We start from the raw sequence: 12,005 nt of genomic DNA, 5'->3' as shown, positions 1-12,005 counted from the left end.
TAACCCCTAACTAACCTAACTAACCTAACTAACCCTAACTAACCCTAACTAACCCTAACTAACCCTAAAACCCTAACTAACCCTAACTAACCCTAACTAACCCTAACTAACCTAACTAACCTAATAACCTAACTAACCCTAACTAACCCTACCCCTAACCTAACCCTAACCCTAGGCTAACCCTAATTGAGTAAGTGTACCCACACTATTCTATTTACGGGCAGTTTAGTAATACATTGTATTTGTAATGAGGTGTACCCCACCCTTGCAAGCGGGCTAATAGAATGTCCGACTCCGATCCGGAGCCGGGACAATACTATCCCGCGTCTTGGCGCGATCTTATGTATATAAGCGCACCATCGCTGCTGCCTGAAGAGCTTCATCATACAGCGAAACAGTAACTGAGTACCCAAATACCTTTACTGTCGGCACCATCTTGCAGCTCTTCTCGAGATCTCTGTTCCCCATTTACCTAACTCTAAATCCGATCTCAACAATGTCCACTCAGTCCACCTCCCAAAGCCAGTCCTCCGCCTCCTTCCCCCGCCAGTACCAAGGCCTCCGTCTGCCTGGTAACATCGCCGACGTCCCCATGACTAAACTTGGGGACGTAAGGAGGGCTCCCCCCTTTCTCAAAGGTCAGGCCAACGTCATCGGCCAGACCAACGCCCTCTAGATAAGAGAGCATGGCAGGCGCAGGTTCATGCCGCTATGCTCGCCTCAATCGACGAAGACGGGCACCAAGCAGAGGATCACTACGTTTCTCCGTTAGCGAACCTCCTGTCCTCCATCCCACCGGCGGAAAAGATGGAGGACATCAAACGTCTCTTGCACCCCTCCTTTCGCATGCGATGCTTCGATGTATTGCTGTCTGCGTTTGAGACAGCAACGAAGATCGTGGGAGTGCAATCCGCCATCAAAGCACTGAAGAAGCAGTTGTTCGAGAAGAAACTCCCGACTGCCGTCAACCCCATTGTGCGATCCAAGGTTGGCACTCAGTTCACCTCCTTATACCCCACGGAATTAAAGGAGAAGGCGGCTCGGGATATGGCCGCTATCCAACAAGAGTGCGCCCTCAGACTGCATCAAACCATCATCGAGCAGAAAGAGGCAGAGCTCGAATACCTACAAGTCCTAAACTCCTTGGGAAATCTGGACGAACTGCTGCGTGCGGCAGTTAAAAAAGATTTCCTAAGTGCCAAGCTCCAACACGGGTCGCGCCCGGACAGGAGGACGTCAACATAAATCAAGGCGATGCCCCAACTGAGTCGAGAGACCAACGGGATATCGCTGGAGAAATGGAGATTCCCCAGTTTTTGTTGGTAGAAAGGGATGCGGCCTTAGCGCTTGCCCCTCTATTGGCAGTACGTGTCCTTGAGATGGCACGTACGAGGCAGGCAAACAAAGACTACCTCCTTGAGAAGAAAGTTTCTCTCAAAGAGCGTACGATCCTTCGAGTGGCACAGGAAACCCCTGAGTCCGAGGAAGCTAGACTTTCTCGACTCATCAAGGGGATCCTCTTGAAGGACAAAAAACAAGCCCATAAGACCAAAAATGTAAGAGAGGGTGACCCCTTGTTGACTTTGCGCCGCTTACATTTATAGGTCAAGAAACCGGCTGCCCCCAAGGGAAACAAACCTCAGGGGATCAAAAAATCGAAAGGAAAAGGAAAAGAGAAGGTGAAAACCCAATCCGCTCCACATCCAGCGTCGTCCACGAAGAGCCACAAGAGGAAGCCTTCAACAGACGGAAAAGGTGCCGAGAAGAAAGCGAAGCGATGAGGTTAGTAGCTCTCCCATTTAGCTTCGAAAACCCTTCTTCTTACCCGGATGAAATACTTCGGCTCCCCCCTTACCTACAAAACACAGTGCTGGCAGCGAAAGCTAATTCTAATCGATTTAGTAATCTTCGTCGGTTTTGGCCAGGTCCACATGTGCAGGAAGGAATCACGGTACCCGATTGGGTAACCTATGAATTAGGAGTCAATATGAAATATTTGTATCCAGTTACTTTTAATAAAGACCTCCTTACCGAGGCTTATAATGATTTTACCTACCGTTTGCGTTGGAAATATTATTTCTTTAAAAGTGACAAAAAAGATGATGAAACGTGGAACCCGGACTTTAAGATCCCTAGGGAACGAAAAGATCCACCCAAAATGAGCCAACAGCTAGAGAGGGGTATTGATCGCGGCAGGCAAACATTGATTTCAATGTGCGTCAAACCCTTCAATACCAGAACAAACCGAGATCGTCGTCCTCGGTGGAAGCAGCTCTCCGAATTCCTAGAAAGTCACAAGTTGATGATCAAAGGAAGCGATAAAAACCTAGGCCCGGTCATTTTTGGACGCGACTGGTATGTCACGGAAGTTGAAAAATTACTCCAAGACAAAGCCAACTATTATGAACTTGATCCAGTAAGAGTCGGTGAGTACGAAGGTCCTCGAGACTGGATTACTTACGCTGATGCGGTAAATGGCGAGATGCTTCGGCGTCACGTCCCTACTACTGCTGGATCGTTCCAATGGTTGGCTAATACCATCCACGAAGTCGGACTTGAAATGAATTATTTCATTGAAGCCGCACAACCGGTGTTACCCGCCCAAGAACATGAATATCTTAAAAGGTGGAAACATGATGCGGACGTACCCAGGTTCCATGGAATCCCTAAGATCCATAAAGAACCCTGGAAAATACAGCCCATCTGTCCTGGACATTCATGGGTAACATCCCCACTCGCAAAGTGGGTGCAGGTACAACTCAAAGACACGACTAAAGCAATCCCTTGGGTAGCCCAAAGCACCCGGGATGTCGTAGATTTGCTGGGGTTAGTCAACCTCCCTGCAAGAGGAACTGTACGTAATATTTACGTATGTACAGGGGACGTCGTAGCGATGTACCCCAATATACCTAGTAACGCTGCAGACATTGTCTACACGCTACTTCAAGAGTTCCCGGATTATCTCGCAGAACATCTAGTCAATCGACGTGATTTAATCCACCGTGCAATATCGATTGTCAATAAATTTTCCGTAATGGAATTTAATGGCAAATTCTACCCGCAGAAGAAAGGTTTAGCCATGGGAGCTGCTTGCTCCCCAGACGTCGCAAACCTCTATGCAGCGAAATATGAATTCGATAACCAGAGTAAATTTCTGGAGAAAGATGTCAACGGCAATGGAGTCTTATTCTATTGCCGTTATATCGATGACATCCTTTCTATTATTCAAGCAGACTCGTTGGAGCAATGCAGAGCTATATTGAATAAGCACAACCTAGGCCCGACACTCCAAGTCGAATGGGCCATAATGCGCGAAGGCGAGGGACCTAGTCCATTCCTCGACTTAGATATCGATATCTTAACTGGAGAGACCCGCGTGGACTTTAAACTCTTCAGGAAACCCTTCAATCACTTCATGCGCATACCATGGGAAAGTTCACATCCGATCACCGTAAAACGTGCCGGATTTCAAGGAGAACTAACCCGGATAGCCACCTGCTCGTCTCGGAAGGAATTCTACAAAACGGCAGTAGCAGAGTACGTGGAACTACTCACCGCGCGTGGATATCCTCGTCAAGTGTTACATTCTTGGACACAAAACGAAGTCGAAAAGAGATGGGGCCTCGCCAAAGATAAAAAAGAATCTGAACCACAAAGGCTCGCCCCGATAATCTTCAAGACGGAGTACAATGACGTATGGAATGGAGTTGACATTAACAGTGTCAAGGCTACGATACTGGAGACATGGAATGAGCTGATAGCGACGGATACCACCGATCGCACATTCGCAGAAGCCATCCGTGATCAAAGGTTTGTAATATCGTACAAGAGAACACGTAATCTCCAAGACGACGTGTCTATTCTTAACGCCAAACTTTCTCGAATGCACATTGATGACTTCAGAGAGATTGTTGACCGGGGTGCAAACGACCTCGCAGACCTATTCGCCGCTCAAAGTCGGGAGGACGATGGGTCAACTGATGAAGACGATATAATGTACCAACCTCTAGTACCATTTCGCAATGGGAACGACAGCGGAGCTGAGTAAACGTCATGATCGTGAACAGATTCGCAGCAACGAATAGGCTATGGCTATTCTATTGAGCGATGAGATGCGGAGCTTAACCGTTGAAGCCCCTCACCGGGCAACAACAAATTGGCACTGCGTAGGAGAGACTCGTGACCCCCGTTAGCGGGACGATGGATATCTCTAGAACATGATTAGTCACTCAGTTTTAACGTTATGTTAGAATCGGATGTTGACCAAATCCAATCCAATAGCCCTGAGCTACGGAAAGGAAGGCAACTAGATGACCTGGACTACGGTGTTCGAAACACCGTCCCCTTCGGGGGGTTACTTTAATAGTAGCACCAGGCTCGAAACCCTAACCCTAACCCTAACCCTAGGCTAACCCTAATTGAGTAAGTGTACCCACACTATTCTATTTACGGGCAGTTTAGTAATACATTGTATTTGTAATGAGGTGTACCCCCACCCGTACAAGCGGGCTAATAGAATGCCCGACTCCGACCCGGAGTCGGGGCAATACTATCCCGCGTCTTGGCGCGATCTTATGTATATAAGCGCACCATCGCTGCTGCCCTGAAGAGCTTCATCATACAGCGAAACAGTAACTGAGTACCCCATACCTTTACTGTCGGCACTATCTTGCAGCTCTTCTCGAGATCTTTGTTCCTCATTTACCTAACCCTAACCCTAACTAACCCTAACTAACCCTAACCCTAACCCTAACTAACCCTAACTAACCCTAACTAACCCTAACTAACCCTAACTAACCCTAGGTGGCTGACGACTTTTTTTTAACTGCTCCTAAAGTGGTCTTTCTATTGTGCTGGCATTGATGTCTCCCTCCACTCAATTTAGCTTTGTTTTGTTGCAGTTTTGTAAAAATTTACGTTTCCGGCTTGTTACTTGAGTTAGTGTACAATATGGTGCCTACTTGCTATTGATACAGGGTAATTTAGTACACAATCTGGCACCAAGTAGATGTCAAATAAATCTCCGTTGTACAGCTATTTGGGACTCGATCTAGCCATTGCTTTGGTTCCTACATCGGTTTTCGTAAAGTTATCTAAATCTAATAGTAGATGCAAGCAGAAGGTGGTAATCAAAGTAGCAGGTAAGGTACCAACAGCTGAGGTATGAATGGGGAATCCTCACAGTATATTCTGTAAAATTTGATATCATTCGCCACTGACCAAGGAATCAGAACTAGGTTACGGCATATATTGTATTTCAGATCACCCAAATAAGCAAAGCATGATTGGTCATCTCAGAGATTGGTTAACCATGGTAGGTGAAAACCACAGGGAGCATGGAGAGCCCAGATTAGTGGGATTAGTGCACCGTTGACAGCTAATTATATATGACTCCATTGTTTTTTACTGATCTGGATTTGTTGGCGGAGAGGTGGTGGTGCAAGCCCAGGCTATGAAGGTGTAGGCTGTGGAGGTGAGAGTTATACCTGAGAAAGTAGTGAAACCTTGCAAACCTGTATGTATTGCAGGTGCAAACTTGCTTTCGGTCAGGACGCAATGCATCCATACAGGTAAAACAATCGCTTCACGACGCTTGTTCTAGGAGGCAAAAGCAAGTCAACCGTACGTCCCCTATATATCAAAGGAGAAGTGGGTGAAGGGGACTGTACAGCACGTAGAACTGCATACTATAGGGGTCTCCGTGTTTTTGGGGATGGGGGGCTAACCTTAACCCTAAGTTCACCCCATCAGAAATGAGTATAATAGTAAGGAAGATATCTCACACCCATCAATTTCTCCATCTTCTTCAAATCCTGTTGGGAGTCATAGGCGTTTTAGTACATGAGGTGCTGCACTGGAGGGGTACTTGTAGGAAGCCATTCTGATAACTGTTAGGAATATCCGAAGTGCTCTACAAGCACTCGCAATATCTTCAATTAGAAATCAATGCTTGACGAGAAAATCTGCGCCGCTGTATTCATGTTACAGGGATCCTCTGGAGTTACAATTATTTCCGCACTCAACCGAATCATCATTATTAATTGTTTTACTGCACTTTCTGAAAAGGTACCGGGTTCTTTTATAGCAATTTAGTACTTTGATTCCACTTTGAAATAATAGTAATGCAATGACTACCTGCTCTAATCTAACCAAAACATAAAGTTCAGGTCTATTCCGGCGTTTGATTCCTGTAGGACAAACCTTAACTAAATGTAGTAATATCGGGGTGAGTATGGTTCATTGTATGAGGTGGATTCTGCGAAGATTAAGAATGATTCATTGTTCAGTTGGGTTTGTTCGATGATAGTAGATTAAGTTGATTGAGCTTGTTAGGTTTCGGCGAACTGTGGGGGGGCAAAAATTCCTGTTGTTAGGATTCTCAAAAAGCATAAGTTCAGGACGCCTTATTGCGACATGATGGATATACCGAGCCAGTTGGAGACAGGGGAGACTTGTAAAAGTCTTCTTTTCCTGCCTTCAGGGCTCGGTGGGGTAGAGGGGCATAAGGGGGTTGTGTATGACAGGTTACGAGTATTTTGCTATGGTTACAAAAATTGTTTTTCTTTATTAAACAAGTAATTAGGGAGGGATAAGAGTTCACAATTCAGGGACAATTGTGTCAATAAGGTTCCGTACAAATAAATATGCGATAAGATTTTAGTATATTCTGCAGTCTATTGACACACAGCATCGTCTTTGTAAAAAATTTTATCGGTGTTGTTAAAATCGTAAGTTGTTAATATTATATATCACAATTTAGTTTGTAAGTATATTTGAAAATTTTCGTTAGGTTTCGGGGTTAGCGGCTTTCAGACAACACTAAAATGTTTCAAAAGAGTTCAGTTTGTGGCTCAGCAAAAATAATCCAGTGAGTTACCAGAAGTAATTCATTTTCTTGAAATTTTGAGCAACCCTAACCAGGAGATATGTAAAACCAGACTGCAACAATACACAATATGGAATGTCGGTCATGGATCGTCACTCACATATTGGGTTTCAAGTATTGCGAATATCATGGTCCGAGATTGAAATCCGAATTACTGTTAGAAAACACACCCGGGCGTTAAGCTGAAGACCAGAATCCGAGTCGGTGCAATAAAACACACCGGAGTCGAGGAGTGGGATTCGCCCAATACGGTAACCCGGAGGTCAGAATCCGAAATTCATGTATTCCATCGAAGCTGAGTATGGGGAAACTCGGCATCGTTAAATTTCGAGCGCCGTCATGATTGTGAGGTTGAGACGGTGCGTTCGGTATCATGCAGGCATCGATCGTGGTATCCGACCGGTGAGTGACGGCGCCGGAAGTGCTGCAGGACAGGCCGCCAAGACTCACAGGGAGTTACCCTACCCAACAGCCCACAACCACCACCCACGCCCCTGCCATCACCTCCACGACCCCCGGTACCTACATATTTGGCGATGGCGATGGACTCAGGGCGTCCTGTTGGACCCATAGCCACGGAATCGGGAATTGTAGGGCGACGGTTCTTGACCAACCTCGAAATCCGGTCCGAGATTGCCCTACCAGAGTGCAACAATACAGAATATGGAATGTTGGTCATGGATTGTCACTCACATATTGGGTTTCTAGTATTGCAAATATCATGATCCGAGATTGAAATCCGGATTACTGTTCGAAAACACACCGGGCGGTAAGCTGGAGATCAGAATCCGAGTCGTTATAATAAAACACATCGGAGTCGAGGAATGGGATTCGCCCAATCCGGTAACCCGGAGGTCAGAATCCGAAATTCATGTGTTCCATCGAAGCGGAGGATGGGGAAACTCGGCATCGTTAAATTTCGAGCTCCGTCATGATCGTGAGGTTGAGACGGTGCTTTCGGTACCATGCTGGCATCGATCGTGGTACCCGAGCGGTGAGGGATGGCGCCGGAAGTGCTTCAGGACAGGCCGCCAAGACTCACAGTGAGTTACCCTGCCCAACAACCCCCAACCACCACCTACGCCCCTGCCATCACGACCACCACCCCCGGTACCTACATATTTGACAATGGCAATGGACTCTGGGCGGCCTGTTTAATCCGTAGGCACGGAATGGGGAATTGTGGGGCAACGGTTCCCGGGCAACCTCAAAATCCTGTCCAACATTCTACTACTAGAGCGGAGCACTTTTGTTTGTCTGCTCCTACAGTGGACTTTTTACTGTACTAGTTTTGTTGCCTTCCAGTCCCCGATTTAACTTCATTTTTTGCAGTTTTGTGAAGAATTCTGTTTCAAACTTGTTACTTGAGTTAGTATACAATTCGGTGCCTACTTGCTATCGATACAGGGTAATTTAGTACACAATTTGTCACCAAGTAGATGTCAATTAAATCTCCGTTGTACAGCTATTTGAAACTCAATTTAGCCATTGATTTGGTTCCTACAGCGGTGTCGCAAACGTATCTAAATCCAATAGTAGATGCAACCAGAAGGTGGAATTCAAAGTAGCGGGTAAGGTACCGACTGCTGAGGTATAAAGGGGGAATCCTCACAGTATGATCTGTCAAATTTGATATCATTCGCCACTGACCAAGGAATCAGAACTAGGTTACGGCATATATCGTATTTCAGATCACCCGAATAAGCAAAGCATGATTGGTCATACCAGAGATTGGTTAATCATGGTAGGTGGAAACAACAGGGAGCATGGAGAGCCCATATTAGTGGGATTAGTGCACTATTGACAGCTAATTATATATGAATCCATTGCTTTTTACTGATCTAGATTTGTTGGCAGAGAGGTGGTTTTTCAAGCCCAGGCTATGGATGTGTAGGCTGTGGAGGTGAGAGTTATACCTGAGAAAGTAGTGAAACCTTGCAAATTTGTATGTATTGCAGGTGCAAACTTGCTTTCAGTCAGGACGCAATGCATTCATACAGGTAAAACAAACGCCTCACGACATCTTTTCTAGGAGGCAAAAGCAAGTCAACCGTACGTTCCCTATATATCAAAGGAGAAGTGGGTGAAGGGGACTGTACGGCACGTAGAACTGAATACTATAAGGGTCTCCATGTTTTTGGGGATGGGGGGCTAACATTAACCCTAAGTTCACCTCATCAGAAATGAGTATAATAATACGGTTGTCAAACTCCTTTGGAAGGCAAGCGCTATCGAAGCAGCTACAAAAATTTGGAAGCAATTAGTTAAATGGAGATGTGAGAGGAACGGACAAGACGAGAATGAAGAAGAGGAGTGAAGGGAACTAGGGTACGGGTTGGGGACGTTGAAAGACGCGGGAAACGAGGAATAGAATAAGAGAGGGCTCTGGGGCGTTCATTTCCTATGTCAGAAACAAGTGAGAGGAGGCGGAGGGGAAGGGGCAGTTCAGTGGTATTGCCATAACTGTAAAGTTGCATTCAATTAATGAATTAAACAAAAAAAAAAAAAAAAAAAAAATATTCAGAGCCTAATTGAAATATGATTTAGAGCAGTATGACTGGCAGATCGAATAGCTGCCGTACAGCAGGTCTGTGAGCATCACTGGCAGGTCAAATAGCTACCGTACGGTAGGTTTTTCAAGGTCGCTGGCATATCAAATAGCTGCTGTACGGTAGGTCTATCAAGGTCGCTTGTATGTCAAATACCAGCCATACGGTAGGTTTCCCAGGGTCGCTGGAATGTCAAATACCTGCTGTATGAAAGGTCTGTCAGGGTCACTGCCAATCCGATAACTACCGTACGGTAGGTTTGACAGGGTCGCTGGCATCTCAAATGGCTGCTGTAGGGTAGGTCAGCCACTGTATCTGGCACATCAAATACCTGTCATACGGTAGCTCTGTCAGGGTCACTGGCATGTCTAATACCTGCCGTACGGTAGGTCTCTTAGCGTCACTGTCAATCCAATACCTGCTGTACAGCGTGACAGACAAGGTTTGCGCATCCAAAACCTGAGCCTAACCTGGCCCTAACCCGAAGCTGACCCCACCAGAGAGAGGTATAATCTCATTCGCCACTGCCCAAGGAATCGGAACTAGGTTACGGCATATATCGTATTTCAGATCACCCGAATAAGCAAAACATGATTGGTCATCTCAGAGATTGTTTAATCATGGTAGGTGGAAACGACAGGGAGCATGGAAAGCCCATATTAGTGGGATTAGTGCACCTTTGACAGCTAATTATATATGACTCTATTGTTTTTTACTGATGTAGATTTGTTGGCAGTAAAGTGGTGGTGCAAGCCCGGACTATGGATGTGTAAGCTGTGGAGGTGAGTGTTATAGGTGAGAAAGTAGTGAAACCTTGCAAATTTGTATGTATCGCAGGTGCAAACTTGCTTTCGGTCAGGATGCAATGCATCCACACAGGTAAAACAAACGCCTCACGACGCTTGTTCTAGGAGGCAAAAGCAAGTCAACCGTACGTCCCCTATATATCAAAAGAGAAGTGTGTGAAGGGGACTGTACGGCACGTAGAACTGCATACTATAGGGGTCTCCGTGTTTTTGGGGATGGGGGGGGGCTAACCTTAACCCTAAGTTCACCCCATCAGAAATGAGTATAATCTGTCAAATTTGATCTCATTCGCCACTGCCCAAGGAATCGGAACTAGGTTACGGCATATATCGTATTTCAGATCACCCGAATAAGCAAAACATGATTGGTCATCTCAGAGATTGTTTAATCATGGTAGGTGGAAACGACAGGGAGCATGGAAAGCCCATATTAGTGGGATTAGTGCACCTTTGACAGCTAATTATATATGACTCTATTGTTTTTTACTGATGTAGATTTGTTGGCAGTAAAGTGGTGGTGCAAGCCCGGACTATGGATGTGTAAGCTGTGGAGGTGAGTGTTATAGGTGAGAAAGTAGTGAAACCTTGCAAATTTGTATGTATCGCAGGTGCAAACTTGCTTTCGGTCAGGATGCAATGCATCCACACAGGTAAAACAAACGCCTCACGACGCTTGTTCTAGGAGGCAAAAGCAAGTCAACCGTACGTCCCCTATATAACAAAGGAGAAGTGGGTGAAGGGGACTGTACAGCACGTAGAACTGCATACTATAGGGGTCTCCGTGTTTTTGGGGATGGGGGGGGCTAACCTTAACCCTAAGTTCACCCCATCAGAAATGAGTATAATCTGTCAAATTTGATCTCATTCGCCACTGCCCAAGGAATCGGAACTAGGTTACGGCATATATCGTATTTCAGATCACCCGAATAAGCAAAACATGATTGGTCATCTCAGAGATTGTTTAATCATGGTAGGTGGAAACGACAGGGAGCATGGAAAGCCCATATTAGTGGGATTAGTGCACCTTTGACAGCTAATTATATATGACTCTATTGTTTTTTACTGATGTAGATTTGTTGGCAGTAAAGTGGTGGTGCAAGCCCGGACTATGGATGTGTAAGCTGTGGAGGTGAGTGTTATAGGTGAGAAAGTAGTGAAACCTTGCAAATTTGTATGTATCGCAGGTGCAAACTTGCTTTCGGTCAGGATGCAATGCATCCACACAGGTAAAACAAACGCCTCACGACGCTTGTTCTAGGAGGCAAAAGCAAGTCAACCGTACGTCCCCTATATATCAAAAGAGAAGTGTGTGAAGGGGACTGTACGGCACGTAGAACTGCATACTATAGGGGTCTCCGTGTTTTTGGGGATGGGGGGGGGCTAACCTTAACCCTAAGTTCACCCCATCAGAAATGAGTATAATAATTCAAGCTAAAGAGAGACCCCCAACACTGTCATTCAATATGACTCAGGTGAACAAGGCAAAGATTACTGTAGGTTTGCTCACCTCACCTAAAGTCTACACTAATACCCGCAACAGCCTTAAAGCGCAGATGCAGAACGTCGGTTGGGTTAATAAAAGCACTTCCAGGGCCGTAGTGCTCGATGCTCTATACCTGTAGGTGATACAGGCACATATTTCCAGTTCAGCCTGCCAACATGCCTACCCGGCGCGCTGCCTACCCTCCTGCCCGCTAAACTCCCTGCCCGCCGACCTCACAGTTAAGTAATGAGATGGGTATATTTACTACAATTACTTAACAA

At 45.8% G+C, this 12,005-nt stretch overlaps 3 protein-coding genes across 3 annotated transcripts; all 3 read left to right on the top strand.

Annotated features, from left to right (window-relative positions):
• Positions 1-711: 711 nt before the first annotated feature.
• LAJ45_06402 (uncharacterized protein) lies at positions 712-1,245 on the top strand (the record flags this gene model as incomplete). Its single annotated transcript, XM_046115966.1, has 1 exon — positions 712-1,245. The coding sequence occupies one exon, from the start codon at positions 712-714 to the stop codon at positions 1,243-1,245; it is 534 nt and encodes a 177-aa protein (XP_045971075.1).
• A 53-nt stretch (positions 1,246-1,298) lies between these two features.
• On the top strand, positions 1,299-1,781 carry LAJ45_06401 (uncharacterized protein; the record flags this gene model as incomplete). Its single annotated transcript, XM_046115965.1, has 2 exons — positions 1,299-1,556; positions 1,605-1,781. The coding sequence occupies 2 exons, from the start codon at positions 1,299-1,301 to the stop codon at positions 1,779-1,781; spliced, it is 435 nt and encodes a 144-aa protein (XP_045971074.1).
• Positions 1,782-2,158: 377 nt separating this feature from the next.
• Positions 2,159-4,048, top strand: LAJ45_06400 (uncharacterized protein; the record flags this gene model as incomplete). Its single annotated transcript, XM_046115964.1, has 1 exon — positions 2,159-4,048. One exon carries the CDS (start codon positions 2,159-2,161, stop codon positions 4,046-4,048), a length of 1,890 nt encoding a protein of 629 aa, XP_045971073.1.
• Between the last annotated feature and the right edge of the window lie 7,957 nt (positions 4,049-12,005).

This window comes from Morchella importuna, assembly GCF_003444635.1.
Source record: "Morchella importuna strain M04M26 chromosome Unknown Morimp01GS018, whole genome shotgun sequence".
NCBI classification, from domain to species: Eukaryota; Fungi; Ascomycota; class Pezizomycetes; order Pezizales; family Morchellaceae; genus Morchella; species Morchella importuna.
This window is presented reverse-complemented; position numbering and strand designations above follow the sequence as displayed.